At 44.4% G+C, this 22023-nt stretch overlaps 1 protein-coding gene across 5 annotated transcripts; it reads left to right on the top strand.

The window, feature by feature from the left end:
• The first annotated feature begins 3053 nt into the window (after positions 1–3053).
• Positions 3054–21966, top strand: MFAP5 (microfibril associated protein 5). 5 transcript variants are annotated; one of them, XM_083420821.1, is made up of 9 exons: positions 3154–3387; positions 3644–3706; positions 8999–9040; positions 10413–10439; positions 11213–11251; positions 12339–12365; positions 15343–15430; positions 16893–16966; positions 17726–21966. In XM_083420821.1, the coding sequence occupies exons 2-9, from the start codon at positions 3646–3648 to the stop codon at positions 17845–17847; spliced, it is 480 nt and encodes a 159-aa protein (XP_083276947.1). In that variant the 5' UTR covers positions 3154–3387; positions 3644–3645; the 3' UTR covers positions 17848–21966. The 5 variants fall into 5 exon arrangements, with proteins under 5 accessions (XP_083276949.1, XP_083276948.1, XP_083276947.1 ...); XM_083420819.1 differs by having other exon boundaries at positions 3159–3387; positions 11210–11251; XM_083420820.1 differs by lacking the exon at positions 3154–3387 and adding an exon at positions 3396–3498 and having other exon boundaries at positions 11210–11251.
• Positions 21967–22023: the final 57 nt, after the last annotated feature.

Raw genomic sequence — 22023 nt, 5'->3', positions numbered from 1 at the left:
CAGGAGAGAGGTGAGTATATACTGCATTTAGGAGCCATGCTTAGGATTGACGTTTGCAACAGACTGGCTCTTTTCAGAATGATTTAATTACATACTTCGAATTTACCAACAGAGCAGAGCAAGGCTAATCTTCTAAAAATGCTTCAAGAGTTCCTTTCCTGCTTAAATATGCACAATAAGCCTTGCAAGAGTTGATCATCAGATTTACAGTGCCATTCTAGGCATGTCTACTCAAAAGTGAGTCACATTGAGTTCAATGGGATTTACTTCCATATAAGACAGACATAGGCAACCTTCGGCCCTCCAGATGTTTTGGCCTACAACTCCCATGATCCCTAGCTAACAGGACCAGTGGTCAGGGATGATGGCAACTGTAGTCCAAAACATCTGGAGGGCTGAAGGTTGCTTATGCTTGATATAAGAGAATATTCTGAGGATACACCTGTATTTGGCTATATTGCTTTGTATTTGGAATACTGTATATACATATATATTTAGCTACTACTGGTGTTGCCACAATTTTCTAGGATTGTGTTCTGCAGGTGAGTCTTAGCATTGCAAGATGTTGGTTATTATAATTTAAATGCACAGTGAAAGTCTGTACTCCACTGATCCCGTTTCAGTATCACCCACAACCTGCAAAGATTTGCACATGAAAGACCAAGGGAAATTATGAATGTATGGCCTTGAAGGCTAATTCTAAGAAAGCACAAACCATTTCTAAGAACATGATCATTTGGAAATCCCTGCCTACTGAGATCAAACAGATGTCTTCACTGTACTCTTTCTGATGCCTGCTAAAAACATTCGGGTTTAGACAAACCTACCTAGATGCTTAGAAAGTTGAAATAACTTTAATCTGTTTTAGTATCCTAACTTTTGCATGTTGCAAAGTAGGGTTGTGAATTTTTTCTTGATTTTTCTTGGGTTTTTGTGTGTGTTTTATCTTTTATCTTTATGCTGAGATCTACAGATGAAGGACAGTATGCAAATTTACTAACTAATAATATATATAAAAACTGCTTTAAAGTTTTTTGCAATGAAGTGGTGTATACATTTTGTGAAACAAAACAACAAAAAAGACTGTATAATATGCTTTCAGCTTAAGTGCCATGGAAGTTCAGGTGGGAAACTTACAGTTCCCATGCTTCTTGTCGAGTGATTTTGTTAGTGTTATGTACTGAAGTTCTCACCCTGGGCCAGCAGGGGGATACTGTAGATAGTTATGCAAATGAAGGATCGAAAGTGACGTTCAGTGATTGGCTAGTTACAGAAAATGGTTACTGTTGCATTCTAGTGGAGCTCTATATAAGCAGGCTGACTGAGCTCCTCAGTTCAGTTCTGCTCCAGCTTACAAATAAAGAGCTGCTTTAGAAGAATCGCTGTGTCGTCTGATATGTTCGCCCACAACTTAACAGTTAGCACATTTCCAAGCAAACAATTTTTTACCCTTATATTTTCCTCTTTTTATTCCCCCCCCCCAGAAAATTGGTTAAGGGTGCAACCCTGTACTGTGTACACATTGATATCTGAGTAAGTCTCAGTAAACTCAATGATGCTTTGTTCTGAGGAGACGTGTATAGGATTGCAGGATTTTCAGAAGCTCTGTTGCAGTAAGGCGGGAGAAAAATAACTACATTGTAGTTATAGAAAAGCATTTGCATCAACCCTGTAAGGTCGGCCATTTAAGTGTTGCTGGCATCTGTCTCAAAAGACAATGGAGTGCCCCTCCGGGGGTGAAGTCAAACTGCTGTATTAGCAGTACCAAAGTGACCTCCCCAGGATGCAAGCCTGGGCAAGTTTGTATGATGGCCCTGGGCTGCCAAGGTGACAGGACCCTGCTCTTGGCCTCACTGATGTGGTCCAAAGGAAAGCACAGCAATACATTTCCGAGCACAATTCAAAGTGTTGGTGCTGACCTTTAAAGCCCTGAACGGCCTCGGCCTAGTATACCTGAAGGAGCGTCTCTACCTCCACCGTTCTGCCCAGACACTCAGGTCCAGCTCCGAGGGCCTTCTGGCGGCTCCCTCGCTGCGAGAAGCCAAGTTACAGGGAACCAGGCAGAGGGCCTTCTCGGTGGTGACACCCGCCCTGTGGAACGCCCTCCCACCAGATGTCAAAGAGAAAAATAACTACCAAACTTTTAGAAGACTTCTGAAGGCAGCCCTTAAAGCTTTTAATGTTTAATAGGTTATTGTATTTTAGTGTTTTGTTGGAAGCCACCCTGAGTGGCTGGGGGGACCCATCCAGATGGGCGGGGTATAAATAATAAATTATTATTATTATTATTATTATTATTATTATTATTATTATTATTATTATTTATTTGGCACCAGCTGGAAGGAGACGTCATCCAACTGTCTTAGGAACAAATCCACTCTGGATTTGTGTAAGGTTTACTTCTTAGCCTTTTCTTCCCCTGAAGATATCCCACAAGGCAGAGGAGGTTTTAGGATCAGAATTTTCCTTCACTGCCCTTCACTTCCTTCTGCAGCATTTGCAGAAACTGCCTTTTTATCCATTGGACCCAGTCTGAGTCCTGTCAACTCAATCTGCTGGAGCCTGTCTTCGCATGTAGGAGAATTCCCTAACTCACGTAGGATTTGAGACCCATCGGCCACCATCACCATGCTAGGTTGCCACCTTACTGCACCTTATGGACAAGCACACACACACACAAGATATTTTGATGACCAAGGCAGAACATCCCCAACGGCAACTCTTATCGTGGCATTTAAAAACAACAATAATAAACTAGGCTATTAACAATTTGCTGCTTTGTGGTGGTACCTTCAATTCTTCTGCCTCAACAGTTATGTTGCTTCACCCTACCTAACGGTCAGGCTGGCCTTGAGGCCAGGCTTGGGTTTATTGGAATGCTTCTTTCCAGGAAAAAGATACATTGTGCTGGGAAGAATTCACACGGGAAAATAAGCTTTGCTTCATCCTCTTCAGGGCAAAATGAAGCAGATTATGCACTTGCATGACAGACGGTGGGACTCCATCTCTGGCTATTCCTCATCCGGAGGGAATAGGAGGTGCCGATTCCTCTCGAGCTACAATAAACTCAGTGAGGTCATGGGACAGTTTTTTCCTCCCCCTCTCCTCATTCCAACTGCATGATGACACCAAATCCTACTACTACTTTGCTGAATTGAATTTTGAAGGCAAGCCAAAGGAGAACGTTTGCTGGGACTGGGAGCGGCTAGGCACTCTGGCCAAGCTAGGGGGACCAGCTGAAGGGAGGAGGCTCTGTCCACAGTGCAAAGGAACCGAGTCCCTCAATGACAGTGAAGGGAAGGAGTTGTGTCTCAGTTTTTTTATATTTTTATTTTTTCGCAGAGGGGGATTTTGTCAAGACATCTTTCTAAGCGCGCAATCGACATAGTAAGTGGGTACAAGACAGCACATAGATGTCGGGAGGTTAGAAGAGAAGAAAGGAAAGGAAAGACAAGAGTTGTGTTCAGTTAGAATTATTTTGAATTGTGTGGTTATCAGGTAGAGCAAGCAAGCCTTCTGGTCATAGAAAGTGGGGAGGGAGATAAAGGAGCATGCTGGGCACCAGTTGGTGAAAAAACAAAAATGTGCACAAAATTTGCAAGTAGCTTTAACTGATTGTCTCTCTTTCTTCCTCACTTTCCAGGGATGATGGCCTGTGGAGCTCAGAAGCTGCTGTGTCTTGTAGCTCTCATTGCCCTGTCAACTGGTGAGTCTATCTGGTGGAAGCTAAAATAGGATTTGCCATATTTTTCGTGATGCTTATATGCTAATATAGAAGCTATTGTTCTGTGATAAAAAGGATTTGATACAGAAGATGCACCAAGGGCAAGAGAGGACAGGAGGAGGAGGAGGACCAGGCTAGGGTGAAAGGGACATTTGCCCAGGGGCAAAATTGACATGGAGGCTGTTCTATACTGACAAAATTTAAGTTCAGAGTCAGGTCAGTTTGTGCATGTGTGTGTGTGTACTTGAGGAGCATGAGCTTTCATTTACAGAGGCTGGGTGGCCAACTGTCATGGATGCTTTAGTTGCGATTCCAGCATTGGACTAGATCATAGCTGTCAAGCGTCCCTTATTTGGCGGGACAGTCCCTTATCCCAGTGCCATGTCCCACTGCTGTTGATGATTGCCTTATTGATGATGTCCCTTAAATAAGCTACTGAAGGTAATGAATCCCTTTCTATATCCAGCTGTCCTTTGTCAACAACAAATTGTTGCTGTTTTTTGTGTTGAATATATGCTATATGGCAATTTATGGACCTAATAGGTATCTAAAGCCATTTGCATGCAACAAAATATGCATTCTATCAAATCAATTGTTGATCCCTTATTTTGGCTGCTGATCCCTTATTTTCGAGGCTGCTGGTCCCTTATTTTCAAATCTGTAAGTTGACAGCTATGGACTAGATGACCCTCAGTGTCCCTTCCAACTCTACAATTCTGTGATTCTAACATTTCATCAGGTGCTGAAATGAAGCAAATGACAACAAACATTTTAGAAGGAAACCTCACTGGAATCTTCATCTTAATAGCAATAGATCATAATTCCTTCCATCAGATTAAAGAATCCAGTGATTTGTTCAGGCAACGAAATATTTGGATGTGTTCTTTTCCTGCAATCTCACTTTCCTTCTATCTGCCTGAACCAACTTATCTGAGGTCCGTCACCTGCGGTCCTTGGTGGACTATAGACTCCTCTCTCTTGATAGAACAAGAAATTAATTTAATTAAGAAAGGAATGCATATCACTTTAAGATTTCACCAAAGAGCTTTCCTTCCAAATTGAAAAAACTTTCATACTTGCTGTTCATCCAATTTCAGTATCTCTTAAAGTGAATTGTAGACTAAGGAAGTGTATGCTTTTAAAAATGAAACAAGCTGGTCTTTTATTTTTTAAAAAAGCATTTTCTTTTAAATTTTATTCACAACGTGAATGTTCTGCAATGTGATGTTCTGCAATGTTTTCTATGAGAGTCAGCCCCTGCCCCAACTCAGAGCTTTTTAAACATTAGCTCAACCCCAGGGTAAGTTTTGCAAATATATATATAAACTTTAAAAGCAGGATCTACAGCATAACACTACAAATTGGCTGCAGGCTATGGCTTATTTCTACACTATTGACATGCAACCTCAGATATAAAACCCACTTAGTATTGTGGGGCCTATTCCTGTGTAACTGTGGCACAAGATTTCAGTGTAGTTTTTAGAATAATTCCCCCTTTCTGGGGAATATTGAGACCTGTTCTGTGAGAGGGCTGGGAACCATGAACACAGAACTCTCAAAATTGTCACTAAACTACAGTTGCCACGATTCTTCAGGGGGAAACGCCATAATAGTTAAACTGGTCTAAAACCAATCGAAGTTTTTAATCTAACTGTATCTAAAGGGTTATCCCATCTCCTTGTTGCCTCTTGTTTTCATCTGCCGTTTGCTGCTATGCATTGCCAGTTTTACAGCTAATGCAGCTGTTTCCTTCTGTCCAGTTCTGCAAAGAAGCTTTCCCATCTTTCAACTACCAGGACATCACTTCCCTTGTCCTTTTGTAGTTTCAAACAAGCAAAGGGTGGTTTTGCAACCTTCCCCTTGGAGCAGAGCAGGGCTGGCCCATCCATGAGGCAGACTGAGGCCACGGAATCCAAGGGACAATAACCCCATGGTTACCCTGCCCCTGGAGAAGTGGCGGTGGCAGCTTCTAGATTCCAGAAGGTCTCGCGAGGTCTCACGAAGTGGGGGGCGGAGGGGTCGGGCCACCCTGGGTGCCACTCTGGGGTGTGTGTGTGTGACAAGATGACCCCTGCCTCCCCCAGCTGTAGAGTGGCCGAGGGCGCATGCAGTCAGTATGTGCACCGCATGTGGCGTCTGTACGGGCTTCCACTCTCGCACGGCGTCCATACGGCCACGCATGCGCACTCCATACAGGATGCTGCACATGTGCAGTCTGCATGGACGTTGCACGCGAGCGGCAGCCCATACAGAGTACACATGTGCGGCATCCTGTACGGAGTGCATGGGCTGCTGCGCATGCGCAGTCAGTATGGACATTGCGTGTGCACCACTGAGCAGTTGGCCCCCGCCCCTCGGCGTCCTGCCCCGGGTGCCGGAGAGGGTTCCTAGCAAGATCTCAATGGAAGTCACTGCTTCTTCTCTCCTGTTGTGGACCGGTTGGACGCTGAGGAATGGTGGGAAGAACCAGCTGGGGAACCTCCAGGGGAACGTCCTGGGCCACAGAGAGGTTAGGCTGGCCTCAACTAGAGCCAGGGCTTTTTCGGCTGTGGCTCCAATCTGGTGGAATGCTCTGTCACAAGAGACTAGGGCCCTGCGGGACTTGACATCTTTCCGCAGAGCCTGTAAGACAGAGCTGTTCCACCAGGCCTTTGGTCAGGGCACAGCCTGACTCCCTCCTTTGGCAATCTTTAGCCTAATGGTTGCCATCATTTTGAGTTGAATTAATTTTATAATGAAATGATTTTAGAATGTTGTACTATTTTATTGTTGTTAGCCGCCCGATATAAATAAAATTTATTATTATTATTATCATGATGATGATGATGGCTCAAAGCCCAGGAGAGATGGTGGGGTGACAATGAGTGGTCAGAGGAAGACTAGGGAAAAGACTGGGAGGAGGAGGTTTCAGAAGCTGACGAGGCAACGGCTTAGTGAGCTGGGAGAGTCTGCTGGGAAAGTGAAATCCAGAATCAGAGGCAAAAACTGAAGCAAGAGGGAGGAGGGAAGCCAAGAGGCAGAGATGAGTCAGGCCAGTGAAGAGTCATGGGTGTCTCACCCTCCTGCTGCGACAAGCTCCCCTCCCTCCCAGTCTCCCAAAACCAGAAGAGGCATGAAGAGAGCAGAGAAGTTAGCTTCATGAAGGCACAGTTTCAGGTTGCTTGGAAAAGGCCCTGGAGAGGAGGGGACCCCTTCAGTCTCAGCAACTGCTTCATGGGGGCAAGACCTGCCGGAGATGAGCTGCTGTGCCCATTAGGCATGGCACTCCTGTGCAGATCCTGTCTTTGCTAATAAAGAGTTAACTCCAACTTGGTCTGTGTGGTTTCCCGCTGGCTCATTCCTGTCAGGCAGCTTCTGCGTTCTCATGAGATCTCACAGACCTCTCACAAGATCTTGCCAGAACTTGGAAGCCACCACCACACAACCCCAGTGAGGACCGGCAGGGGGGCAGAGGCGAAGGGGCGAAGGCACCTTTCCGTTGCCTCAGGTGGTGAAATAGGATGGGCCACCCCAACAGCAGAGAGAGGTTCCAGGATAGCACTACACATCAGTTTTGTCTGGAGGAGGGAGTCCTAGTGGCAACTACTGTTTAAATAGCCATTAATTTACAAATGTACATATCAAGCAGATAGCCTTCTAGCAAGCAGGTAGTTTAAAACAGCTGAAGCACCCCTGAAGTTGCTCATTCTATCACCTTATCCCACCTCCCAATGTTAACTTCAGCCAGTGCTTTTTTTAAAAAAACCACACACACGTTTAGGGGTACTCTCATTTTCCTACTCATATTGAAATACTGCTCCTCAATGAGGCCAAACTTAGATTCATAAAATGTTTAGGGGTATGCATACCCCTGCGTCCCCCCAGAAAAAAAAACACTGACCAGCCAATAGCTGGGCAGGTGGCAATGGGCTTTGTTGCATCACCCATATCTTTCCCTTTAACTTCAAAAATTCAAAGCAGCTGGAGGAGGTATTCATTTGAACACAGAAGCATCACCAAGGATGGGAGGGAGTTTAACCCTTTCCTTTGCTCCCCTAAGAGTTGTAATATTAGTTGCAGGGACAGATTTTTACCGGGAAAACAGCACAGGGGGAGAAGGTTAACTGCCTTCCAGTATGAAATCAACAGGCACACACACAGCTGTTGTTTTATAAATGTTAGGAAATTCAATCACAGATGTCCTTTATCATATGCAGTTTGGCCTTGATATATTCCAGATGTTTGGAATGTTTGCTGTTCATTAATTGGGAGACTCCACAGATTGCCAACATGTATAAAGCTATACAAAATCTAGAGGGGAGAGGGGCATTTTGCATAACAGAGAATTATGGCTGTAACAGTCTAAATTCAGTCAAAGAATCTTTCAGCAGCTTAAAGATTAACACATTTATTATGGCATAAGCCTGGGTTTGAGTCTACAAAAGTGTATACATTTGGTTAGTTTTTAAAGTCCCATTTATGTGGGTAAATAAAGTTGAATCCTGAAAATGAACAGGCCTTATATGTTTTGAGTTCTCAAGTCTGGTAGGTGGAAAGGTGACATGTTCTGCACTGCCCTGGAAGGGTCAAGTCCATGCCTTTGGGAGGCGGGGCTTGTGGGTCCAACCCTGTCATTGGAGGCTCATGCAGCCTCAGTGGCTGGGAGTGGCTGGTTCACCAGGTAGTCTCTCTTGGACACAAAGGGCTTGGTCACTGTCAGGGCTAGCCTGCCCATGAGCAGACTGAGGCAGGAGAGGACTGTTGTTATGATGGCTATTTTTTTTAATTGGGATGTGGCAGTAGGCTTTTTATTATATTTTTATCATTGATGTTCTATTGTACACCGCCCTGGGATCTTTTGATAAAGGGCAGTATATAAATTGAAACAACAACAACAAACAATACTCTGACATAAAGATCTTTTGCTTTGCTGGACCCACCTATTCTGCTGAATATATCGTGCTGTGTTCTGGCTGGACTTGTTTAATCTTTGTAACTGTACGTTTTATATGGTTTTATATTACTGCATTGTTCTAACCTGCTCTGAGACCTTGCGGTGAAGAGTGGGAAAAGTATAAACTCAGTTTTCATTATTTATTCGTTTTCTTCCAAACCAAAAACAAAAAAAAAAAAGCCTGCTTGGCTCTCTCTCCTGCCTCCCTTTCTTTAACAATGTGGGAACTGCAGTTTCATCTTTGGTGTGGGAGAGAGTAAGGACATTGCTAATTTGTTGCTGCTTCTTTATTTTAACACATGCGAATTACACAAGGGAAACAATCTTTTTCTTTGTCCTAGACTGGTTTCTGCCTGTGGTCATTGCTCAGGACGATCCTACAGGTACGTTTCCTTTAATTCTGCACCAATGCTTCAGTCCTAAACAGATGTATTAGGAAGTAAATCTCGCTAGACTCAGAACTAATTTATACTTGTGAGTTATACTATTATATGTGTGTTATAAAAATGTGACACCAGGGGGCTCTGTACAGCAGTCAATGGAAAACTGCATAGACAGCTATATAGTGGGGGGGGGGGTTACAGTCTCAGTCTGCATAATCATGTTTAGTGCAGTTATGCAACTCTGTAATGTGGTGTTTGAATTTGTGTGCTCATATATGGGAGGCACATATTAAAGGTCTATATGGGACCTATAATATGGCTCTGTGTGTGTGTGTGTGTGTGTGCGCACACACACACACACATGCATAGGCATGTATCTGAGCATAAATCATGCATGCCCATGTAAAATATGATAATCTGATAATGAAATAGGACAGCATGCATGCTACATCCTGTGAAGCTGCCAGATTCCCTTCATTTTCAAATGCTTGCTCTTTGTATAGTACAAAATATCACTGAAAGTGCAGAGTGCACATTCAAGCAATGCTTATGAAGAACCGTAAAGCACAAACAGTACTATAGCTGGCATTGAAGAATGCTCAAAGCAGTTGATGACCGGCTTCCAGATAAGGTCCTGCTTCCAAGAACTTCCTCAGATAATAAGACTTCAAAAGTGTTTTAAGGCCCTGATTGCAGTTTTCATAACTGGGAGGACTTCAGGGATGTCTGTCTCTCCAAAGAATTTACTTGATTCCAAGAGGAATCAATACCACTGCAAAGGTCAAAAATTATGGGCAGGCAAATACCTTCCAGAAATGTATACTTTACAAGTGTTATGATATTTGTCAGCGGCTTAGAGCATTCTTCAACAATTTTTGTACTGTTTGGTTCTTTGTAATGCTGGAAAGTATGTACACATTGTGATATTTTGTCTACTTTATTGTAAACTTCCCTCATTATTATCTTGTTGTTCACAGCCGTGTGTCCTTCAGCATTCTTTTGTGGTTTTGCCAGTTACAATGTGACAAGCAAATATTTTCTGGAGAATTTTAAAATGTGGAACTGAGAATTTGCCCAATAGCAGCAGTGTGTGGGTTGTGGGTGGGTGTGTAAGTAAAAACAGCCACATCATCACCCCCTCACCTCTGGGCCTGACCTGTCCTCAGATCCACTAGCACAATAGCCTGATGGATCGGATTTGAAATTGTTTTTATATATCAACTTGTTTTAATTTTTTATTGTTTGTGTTTTACTGTAAAACTGCTTCAAGATGTTTCATAGGAAATGATTCATAAAGAGAAACAAACAACTGTGTGCATAGCTCTGCACCAAACAACTGATGGCTACAAACCTGTTGTCTCTTTTTTTTCAGATGCACCTGATATACCGGGTGATGTGGGTGAGTTGAGTTCTTCTTTTTGCACATCCACCTCTAGTGTCAAGGCAATTCACACATGCTGCTTTCTATGTTTATGCCTAAGATTTTGTTGATTTTTTTAGTGTGCAGCTTAATGAAGAAGACAAACCTCTGTTTGCAAACACAGGTATCATACAAGTACAGTGGTACCTCGGGTTACATATGCTTCCGGTTACAGACTTCGCTAACCCAGAAATATTACCTCAGGTTAAGAACTTTGCTTCAGGATGAGAACAGAAATCGTGCTCCGGTGGCGCGGCAGCAGTGGGAGGCCCCATTAGCTAAAGTGGTGCTTCAGGTTAAGAACAGTTTCAGGTTAAGTACGGACCTCCAGAACGAATTAAGTACGTAACCAGAGGTACCACAGTGGTACCTCAGAAGTCAAATGGAAGCTGTTCTGGAAGTCTGTTCAACTTCCAAAACGTTCGGAAACCAATTTGCGACTTCTGATTGGCTGCAGGAAGCTCCTGCAGCCAATCAGAAGCCATGGAAGCCCCATCAAACGTTCGGGTTCCAAAGAACATCCACAAACCAGAACACTTCCAGGTTTGCAGTGTTTGGGAGCCAAAACGTCTGAGTACAAAGGCGTTTGGGATCCAAGGTACAACTGTATGTGCATCACCAGGTCTGCCAAGTGAACACGTGGTGGAAGTCCCAGGTTTGCTGCCGCATAATGTGTGGAATGCTCCTTGAGTGTGTATATATATATATATATATGCACAGCCACACTATAATATCCCTTCTCCTTTCAGCAGCTCCAGCTGACCCTGCAGCAGGAGCAGCAGATGTGCCATGTCAGTTCCCATTTTGGTGCACGCAATGCCTTGTCAGCCAGTGTGGTGTAGTGGTTAAGAGCAGTGGACTCGTAATCTGGGGAACCGGGTTCGCGTCTCTGCTCCTCCACATGCAGCTGCTGGGTGACCTTGGGCCAGTCACACTTCTCTTAAGTCTCTCAGCCCCACTCACCTCACAGAGTGTTTGTTGTGGGGGAGGAGGGGAAAGGAGATTGTTAGCCGCTTTGAGACTCCTTAAGGAGAGTGAAAGGTGGGATATCGTCCAAACTCCTCCTCCTCCTCCTCCTCCTCCTCCTCCTCCTCCTCCTCCTCCTCCTCTTCTTCTTCTTCTTCTTCTTCTTCAGTGATGGCTCTTTGCTGCTATGAGTTAGAAGATTACTTTACAAGGCCTGGGGCTGGGGCTGCAGTTTGCAGCTGAGCACCCTACCTGCTTCTCTTTCCCCAATCTGCTCTGGTGAAGAAAGGGTTTGAGGGCACACTTAGGAGGGGAGGGGGGAGGGTGTGGGCAAGCGGGTGAGTGCCTGCCAACATTTTCTCCCAATGACTAGCAACAAAGTTTGCATCACAGGCTCCAGCAAATGCTATGCGGGCAGCAGTTCAGTAAGGATCTAACTGGAAATTTAAAACAATAATTATTTGGGGTTTATTTATAAGGCAAGCAACCTAGTTGCACAGGCTTCCTGACCCACAGTTTGGGAAATGCATCTCCACCCCCATCATTCAGCCCGGACACAGAGATCCAGCACCGAGGGCCTTCTGGCAGTTCCCTCCCTGCGAGAAATGAGGTTACAGGGAACCAGGCAGAGGGCCTTCTTGGTAGTGGTGCCCACCCTGTGGAACACCCTCCCATAAGATGACGAGGAAGTAAACAACTATCTGACTTTTAGAAGACATCAACCCTGTTTAAGGAAGTTTTTTATGTTTGATGTTTTATCGTGTTTTTAATATTCTGTTGGAAGCTGCCCAGAGTGGCTGGGGAGGCCCAGCCAGATGGGCAGGATATGAATTAATAATAATAATAATAATAATAATAATAATAATAATAATAATTTAATTGCGTTTAAACCCTTTCCATTTTTCATTCTAGGTGACACTGCCCCATCAGCAGCACCTGGTAAGTTCAATTTTGTTCTCTATCCCTTTCTTCTCCTGCTTGCTTTCCCCTGTTCAACCAATGGCCTGACTCGCACCTCGCATAAAACCATGATTTAAAACAAAATGGGGTTAATGCAGATGATTGGCTTGCTGGTGCACATTGCTCAAAAGGTTTTCATGACGCTTCTCTCTCCCCACACCCCTCCACTGTGCCTTGCATTATCCAAACCTGGGCTTGTAGTTTATTTCCTCCAGATAAACCAGAAATAAACCCATATTGGTTCTGGACTTAGTGCTCATGGCGTGTTTGGAAGGAACAAACCATGTGCCTGAGTTCAGACCACACGACGAGCCAGATTCTTATTATTTGATCTGTGGTTTGGTGGCAAAGGAGGAGCATTGCAGAAACTTTTGAGCAGGTTCAAGCGAATGTTTTAATCACAGAGCTTCCAGAAGTTACAGCAAACAAGTCTTCATCCATTGGCAGTAAGGGTGAAGATGAAAAAAGGTTCCAAACGACTTAAAAAGAAAAGTATTCCGTTTCCTTTTAAAAATGATGATGTTCGAGCACCAAGGCGTTTGAGAACCAAGGTTCCACTGTAGTTGTTTTTGAAATTTGTGGGTCAACATTGTGCTGGATGTATCAGTGCCGAGAAATGCACTCATCTGCTGTGAATTTCATGAGGTGCTTTCGGGTTCCTGTATTAGCAGAAAGAATCCACACAGTTCCACATCTGCATATTGGCTATTTCGATCCATAGCCATGTTCAGGCATTTGTCTGAGCACACACAAGCTCAAAGTGTGGGCAGCTGCAGGGATATGTGTGCAAGCCCCACTTCCCACCCAATGTGTCTAGTCCGGTGTACGTTGGCCCCAGATTTCCTGTGCTAAGCAAGGAAGGGGCTTTTTGGTTTGTTCATTTTATTCACGTAGGCTGGGGATTGAGTGGGCAGGACTGAGTCATGTGCAGATACTGACCCCATCCACATTTTGGACTTTTACTTCAATTAGAGTCGCAGAGATTAATAATGTGCATGATTCAAACACTGTTTCCCTTATAAACTCATGAAAAAAAGTATAGCCCACTTAAAACACACACGTCAAAGTGGCTTGCAAAAGTATAGTATAAAAACAATAAACCTGAATCTACAAAATGTATTGGCCAAAGCTTAAGGGTTAAGGGCAGTGCTATTTTTCTAGAAAAAGAGGTGCTGGAACTCACCTTGAACACCTCCCTTGTTCTCTTAGAATGGCAATGGCGCCCAACTGAGAACTGACGGATCGGAGTTCCTATGAGTTCCCCCTGAAAAAGCCCTGGTTAAGGGTGATAATGGAAACCTCTGTTGTGAAGGAATGGGTTTTCAGCATCTCTTTGGGTGAAAGCAAGGAAGGAACAGTGTCCTCCCCAGGGTTGGGAACAAATTGGGCCACTCATTCAGAGGCTCCATTTCCCAGTTCTGTGAGCCCCTTTTGATCTCATAGGGTAAATCTAGTGCAAGGGTAGCTACCAATACATCTGGAGATGGCTTGGTGGCGGCAGGAATTTTAAAGATGCTCAGATTGTCTGCTTGATGCGACATACCACTCCAGCATTGAATTGGTGCGAATTTGACTAGCCTTCACTATCTCCCAATAAACCCACAAGACAGAGAGACTGCAAGTTGTGTACATTTAAGCCCATGGGCACCACTGTATGCAGGGGCGAACGAAGGCAAACCAACACCCAGGGCAGGGGAAAACGCCGGCTGTGCATGCGTTGCACCGCTACATACAATCCATGTGTGGCGTCACTACATATGACGCATGCGTGGCATCGCTACGTAGGATGCATATGTGGCATTGCTACGTATAGCGCATGCATTGTACGTAGCGGCATTGTATATAGCGCCACCCAAGCGCAGTACGGACAGTGGTGGGATCCTTTGCTTGTGGCTGCAGCAGTGGCGGTGGGATACTCCGCTTGTGGCTGTAGCGGCGATTGAGGGATCCCACCGCCGTCCGTACGGTGCTTGGGCGGTGCCGGTGGCAAACTGCTATGTACAGCACATGTGCGGCGTCACTACATACAGCACATGCGTGCAACACTGCGCATGCGTTGTACATAGCGGTTTGCTGCCGGCGCCGCTCAAACACCATACAGACAGTGGCGGGATTATCTGCTCACAGCTGCGGCCGTGAACGGAGGATCCTTCACATGCAGCTGTGGCAGCGCGATGGCTGCTTGCGCTGCCGCGCCTGGGGGCAGTGGGACGAGCACCCCATGGGGTGCCTTCTTGTCACACACACACCCAGGCATGACACCCGGGGTGCACCGCCCCCCCTTGCGACCCCACTGACTGTATCTTTTGGGAATAAATTCCAGTTTTAACTATTCATTGTGTGCAGAGGTACTTCTTTGTGTCTGTCCCAAAATACTACAATTTGTGACATGTGTGCCCAAAACTCTACTCAAGTATTCCAAATGTGTCTGCGCCATAAATTAATATAAATGTGTTGTGATCATGACAGTTTCATTTTTGATCCCTTTCAATCCATAGCATGGAATTTGATTTCCTCACTTGATGTTTTCATGGACTTACCCACTACAACCTCAGGATCCTGTTCCTAGTCAGCCACTGCTAGTTCAGAAGGTCTTCCCACTTATTTTCCAGCTGGCTTTCATAGGTGTCTGTTCCAGATTGAATATACCGCCAAAGTCTGCACGACACAGCTCTGCAATGATTTTATCCCCCGGCATGCTAAGTTGCTTGTGAAATATTTTCTGTGGGTGGAGTACTTCACACAAAATTCAGCATGTAAATAGGATGGCATGGTGTGAGCTGGATGAAATTTCAGTCTGCAAGGGGAAACGGTAGAAAAGTTACTGCAAGCCAGTGCCATTAAAGGAAATATCTCACTTGGTCTCTTGGCAGTCAGTTTCAATGAGCCACCATCCCATTGACGTAGCCACACCGATGGCATTAACTTGAACATGTCCCTCTTTGTTTGCTCCCAGAATGCCGTGAAGAGCAATTTCCTTGTACACGGTTGTACTCTGTTCATAAGCCGGTGAAGCAATGCATCAGTTACTTGTGTGTTACCAGGTAAGAGAGGAAACGCTCTGGTAGAAGCTGAAAAGATACAGTGGTGCCTTGCAAGACGAAATTAATTCGTTCTGCGAGTTTTTTCGTCTTGTGAATTTTTTGTCTTGCGAAGCACGGTTTCCCATAGGAATTGCATTGACGGTTTCCCATAGGAATGCATTGACAGTTTTAAGAAAAAGGCGCAAGACGTTTTGTCTTGCGAAGCAAGCCCATAGGGAAATTCGTCTTGCGAAGCAACTCAAAAAACAAAAAACTCTTTCGTCTTGCGAGTTTTTCGTCTTGCGAGGTACCACTGTATAGGAATTTTCTAAAATTCTATGATTCTACAAGATAATACAGATAGTTTTGGCAGGCGTCTTTGGATACAATTTCTTACAATGATCTGTGAAAAGTAATTACTATTAATTTAATTTGTTAGTTGCCTAACAGGGCAATCTCTAGGAGACTTGTAACCAATTTTAAAAACATTTGAAAATGGTTAAACACCACAACCACCAACATTTAAACGACCAGGAGTCATTTAAAGGGGCAGCTGGTATACCATCGCAGAAAGACAAAAGGATGAATGCCACGAGTGGCACAGGAAGCTGTGAACTATCACTGGAATTTCCCACCCCCACCAGATACTAACCCACCCCATTTTTAGCACAGTTTAAAGCAGGAACTGGCCATCTATTTTCATCCATTTTCTGCAGCCGCAACAGCTGGAGACTTGCTTTTTTGTCCAAATGAAAGTTTCACTTGATCATATTTCTCAGCAATTACCCAGGGCACAGGGCCATTATCTGTATTCCAGATATTGCTGGTTGAGGCCAATGGTAGTTTTGAGTAATCTAGAGAACACCAGACTCTCTAGAAGGCAGATTTGGAACAAGGAAGCAAAGGGCAGGGCAGGGAATTCATACGCCTCCCCTTTCCCCCAGGACCTGCTTATCTTTTCCAAATCACAGTCCCCACATCTGCTTTCCCTGTAAAACAAATCAAATGAAATACTGTGAAAATCCCTGAAACGAGAAGTAATTGACTAGAAATATTATCTTGAAGAAATAAACTAAATAATAAGAAAAAGCAAAAAGCTTAAGGAAAAAATTAGAAAAACCTAAAATTGTACAAATCCTTTACAGGATGCCAGCTACAAATCTCGTTTCACTGAACTATTCAGTTTCCTCAAAAGGAAATAGAAAAATCATAAACTTTAAATGACCAAAATTCAAAAAAAAGGCTAGAACCCCCCCCAAAAAAATTCTGAAGTATTATAATCCTAGCTCAACCTAGGTAAAGCGTAGTAAAACAGGCTTGTGTAGGTTCTGTAACATACATTTGTGTGTAATGTGTAGTTCGGCCTTTTGCACCTCTGCTAGCAATGATTTAGCCACAGTTATTTGTTGGTATCAGTTTTTGGTGCGCAAGGATTTATGTTCCTACTGTTTGCCTTCTCTCCTCCACCCCTTTCTGGTGACAGTGTCCGTCGGACATACATGATAAATAAGGAAATCTGCTCTCGCATTGTCTGCAAAGAGGATGAAGCCATGCAGGGTGAGTAAAGATGTCTATAGGGATGTGCCCCATAAACAAGGAAGAAATTAAGTTGCTCAATTTCTCTTAGAGGAAGAAGATGGCCTATATCATAGGTGTATGCCCTTGTGTGAATGGCCAACATTCAGAGGCAGGCAACATAATCCAAGAAGGGTGCTGGCAAGTGGGAAAAGGTACAAAAATGGTGAAGGGCTTAATGGCAAAAGCAATAGTGGAGAAAACTGAAGACCCAGAGATGCTGTCTTGAATATAAGACATTTGTGGTTGGAGAAATACATCGCAAAATTCAGCTAAGTTCAAGTTTCAAAGAACGGCTGTTTCAGTTCTCATACTGTTCCTGAAAGTGCAGATTCGATAGATTGGCCTTTAAGTGCAAGCTGAATTGAATTTCTTTCCCACCCCTACTCCCAAGAAAGTGTCTTGAAATCAGCCCTAGCATCCCTCTGATCCTATACTTGGCATATATGGAAGCAAGTTGTCCTTTCTCAGTGGCCACAATTTGAAGAGTCTGAATGGGGGCCATTCTATTTCACAATGCTGCTAATGCTCCCCCCCCCCCTTTAAGTAAAACTGCTTCAGGAGGAGAAAATAGGGAGAGAGAGGTGTCAGACTCTTTCCCTGCAACCTTCCCCCCCCCTCACAGATGTGCTGTTAACCACTAACTATAACGTACACCCACATGTGCATACGGCCGAGTTGTAAATTATGTGGCATGGTTAACCCACTCTTGAGCTCCTTCTCTCTCTCGTCTGTCTCTAGAGGAGATCTGCCGTCAGATGGCTGGCCTGCCACCACGCCGCCTCCGCCGCTCGGGTCGCCCTCGAGGACCACCCTGCCGGCGGGCTCAGCGCCAACGACAGAATGCTGTTGATGCTCAGTGACCAACAAACTGCAGGCATGTTAAAAAGGAGGAGGAGATGAAATCACGGCGAACCCAGACAGTCTACAACCCAGCATAAGTTTGCCTTCTTCCCCCAACTTCCTGCCTTGGGAGGTGCTCCAGGCCAGGGACTTTCCGTGCCCACATGTCACAGGTGGCAGCTGATGACACCTTTGAAATGTGATACCAAGACCCTCGTATGCTCATGCTTTTGTGTTACTCTTGCCCCAAGCTGCTTATAAAAGCTCTGTTCACACCTGCCTTAATATATACAGATGTGTATACTCAGCCTGTGGGGCAGTAGGATAATGTGCACCCTGCCCCAGAGCTTGGTGTCCCCTGAGCTGTGTGTACCTAGGACTGAAGTTAGCTCTCCTTGGGAGGTTGGAGGCACAACATGCCAACATCCAGGAGTTGCTCGACTTGATTTCTGCATTGCTCTTGCAGTGGGAAGGAAGCTTCAGTCATTGGCACACACCACTTAAAGTTAAAGCCCTGTAAAGAAAAATTGGTTATTAGCTCTCTCAGCCACCAGTGTTCCATAATGGAAATGAGACTAAGCCAGTGTAGGGCTGAGAGATTTGATTGCACATGCACATGACAGAGCTGCAGTGGAAGAGCAGGAGGAGAAATAAATTCTAGTCTGTCTGCATGGTACTGATAGGTGGACCCCCAAACACCATGGATGCACCAATACTTAGTTTGGTTCTAAGTATGGTTACATCACTGCAGAACATCAACAGCCCCACCTCTACTTCTCACTGTCTCCACTTGGCTGCCTCATTTTTCCACTCGCAGTGTACAACTTGGATCCTGGGTAGTGGTTGTTCCTCAAAACAATTGACTAATGATCACCACACAACAACTTTGGTGGAAGAGACAAGAGGTGGGGGGAGGAAGGAGACATGCTGGCTCAAATCTGGCCATAGTAGAGACACTGCAAGGTCATGCACAAGCCCGGATTAGTGAAACCTTAAGCCAAGGTCTCAGAGAAGTATGAGCTTTTCAGTAGTACTGGATAGTTGCAGTGCCTGCTTATATTAACCATGGGCTGTCATTGCTGACACAGTGTAGCTGGAAACAGAGAGTTGATTGCATGAGAGTTGAGCATGCATCATTGCCCATGGTGTATGTGCTCGTTTTGTTTGCCCATTGTTGCCTTTAGCCAAAACTACAAGAGATAATTTGGGGGCAGCAACAGTGAGTCTACACACCATGAATAATGATGCCTTTACCAAAGAGATATTGAGATTCTCTTATCCTGAGTCCATCTACTCTGGTTGGCAACAGTTACATGGGACCTTCTGCTGGTGACGGATGTGCTCTATCACTGAACTGTGTAGCCCCTCTCTCAGCTTTTGAGATATTTGAAAAAGCAATTCTCGTCTCCAGCTACCGTATGTCCCAAAGGGAAGCTGTTAATTTACTTCTGTGGTACCTTTGCTAGAGCCCTTCATCTCCTGCATATAGTAAACACCTCCACATGTTCTGGTTTCTATTTTTTTAAAAAGAGAAATTGCATAGCAACCTTTCAACATTATTTAACTTAACTCTTTTTACTTAGTAACTCAGGCACCTGCCCCATGCTTTACAGCTTCTCCTCTTCACTGCCCTTTATAAGTCCTTATTGCAAGATGGATCAAAGATAGTGCTAGTCCATATGCTGAAGTGAATTCCTTTAGCAGCACTGATGCCAACAGAACAATGGTATAACTATTTCTTGCTGGCTTTGTAATTACATAACACTTTTGTGATCCAGTGCTGTCCATCAAACTGAACGCAACGGGCAAGGCACTTGGTTGAAGTCTTAGGTAAAGGAATGTAAAAGTATGTCTAGATCAGCAAATAGTGGACAGGATATGTGATGTCCAAGTGGCTAGAGGCACAATAGCCCATGGTGTTTTCTACTGGCAAGCCCCAGTAAAACAGTGAATGGGAACTGTCAGGCCTGACTCCATATTTTTGGGGCGTCTTTGGCAGTTTGCTGGGCCTTCCTTACACAGCTGCAATAATTCTGGAGTGTTGCTTTTTAATTTGTCCAGTTCAGAAATAGAGGGGTAGGGGGGGAAATACTATTCTGTTGAAAGAAAAGTAGGTGTGGCAGAGGGAAGCCAGCAGCAACATTCTTGCCCCATGGAAATATGGCACAGATAAAGCAGTGAGAGAAGTGTTTCCAACAGGTAATTCTGACATGGGGTAGCCACCTGGAATTGCCATTTTTGATGCAGTCACTGGTCTTGTCAGTGCTCTGACATGTGCCAGAGTTATGCATCTTACTCATCACCTAATTGCTCAGTCCATACCTTCACCATCTTCCACAAGGGAATGAGCTGCAAACTTGGCATATGGCATGACAAAAAGTTAGTTATTCATGCCGGCTACCGTTTGTGTAGATTGTGTGAACTGAAGCTCCCATACATTTGCAGGGAAGAAATCCCCTGTTGAAAAGGGGTATTATTAATGAGTTTGACAAGTTCACATGTTACTTGATCTCTCTCAGCGCTTAATGGAATGTGTGATTGGTTTTTACTGACATGTATTCTTTATGTTGTCATCGGGCGACAGGAAAGCTCTGTGTGTTGTTGTTCATTTTATGCATGCAAACCATCACTAGAAGCTGTAGCCAGTGAATGATCAACATTTATATGTGAAACAGCCAAGGAGCAAGTAGTAGGGGAAGAGAGCTGAAAAGAATGCCAATATATTGTACATCTGGCAAAATATACATCAGGAGGCTTAGCTTGGTCAGAATCGAGTATACGCTTCCAGAGTTACATTACTTCTCGTAAACGAGCCACCATAGCCACTAGAGGGCTGTGAAAATTTGTGTCCTGGGCTTTTAAGACTCATCTACCCATGTACTATCTGAAACCAAAGGGGCACATTGCTTGCCAGATGTGAATTCCCCCCCCCCCAGCTCTCTTACCCCCCACTAAATGGTGGGTAACCTGCAGCCCTCATGATGTTGTTGGATCAGCTCCTGTCAGGCAAAGCCAAAATGGCCAATGATCAGGATTGGTGCTAGACTTTGGGGAGTCCTTGGCATGGTGCTATTCAAGGGCCCTGCCAGTTAGGGCTGGGCTGGGCAGTTGCTGCTGCTGCTTTCACAATGGCAGCACCATTCACTGTTCTCCACCAGATCCTTGGATATGCTTCACTGGTGCTTTTGAACGGGAGCTGAGCTCAACTTCCATCTGTGATGGCCAACCGCCATCTTAACTCGCCCAAAATGCAACGCCTTAGTCCACAGATCTGTGACTTAATGGGGCTGTGGGTTGGGCCTTCTAGTTCAGGTAACCAAAAATGGCAGGTGATCATGGCAGATGGGAGCGGAGCATGGCTCCCACTCAAAACGCCACCATTGCCTGCTATTGCAAAGCCTCTGGGGCGCCATCAAGGAGGGTGGGGAGTGAGGGCATGACTGAGCTGGGCATGTGAGGGGCCCATTCAAGCCCTTAAGGCATTCAGCCAGTGTTGGATCTGGCCAGCTGCTTGTGCCAGGCCTGCTAATAGTCAGGGATATTGAGAGCTATAGTCCAGAAATCTCTGGAAGACCACAGGCTCCTCAGCCCTGCTGTAGATACTATATGGTACACAAATTCTTCAGTAGAGTTGGTGACTTTGTTTTTAACTGGCCCTTGTCTTAAGCCTCTAGCAGTGGCTGGATGGGCAGAAATTAAGTTGGTGAAAATTTTCCCATCACTTTATATCTGTGTCTGTAAAAAGGCACAGTAACAAGAAAGAAGTACGATTTGTCTTTATAGAGAATAACTGCCTGATTTTATTTTTTTTAAAAAGGGATGGCCTTACTGTGGGAAGTTGATATGCATCAGTTGTTAGAAGGCACATATATAATAGATCTAAATCTGTTCTGAATACCAAATGCAAATGTAAACATATATGAATGTATTCCATACTTATTGTACAACATATAAATATATAAAACACGTTCACAAATTTTGAAAGAATGCAAATTATTTCTTATGCTGCTTCACTGCTGTATTTTATGCGGGGTCAAGGAATGGAATTTCTAGGAAAAAAGCACTACATAAACAGAATTTATATTTTATGGAATGCATACGCAATTCAAACATATTAAAAGACAACTTGTTTTCCTATTGATCCTTGTACCTGTGCATGTTATGCTTCTGTCTTTAATGTGTGTGTGTGTATATAT

This window comes from Podarcis tiliguerta (assembly GCF_965153285.1).
Source record: "Podarcis tiliguerta genome assembly, chromosome: 17".
In the NCBI taxonomy this organism is placed as follows: domain Eukaryota; kingdom Metazoa; phylum Chordata; class Lepidosauria; order Squamata; family Lacertidae; genus Podarcis; species Podarcis tiliguerta.
This window is presented reverse-complemented; position numbering and strand designations above follow the sequence as displayed.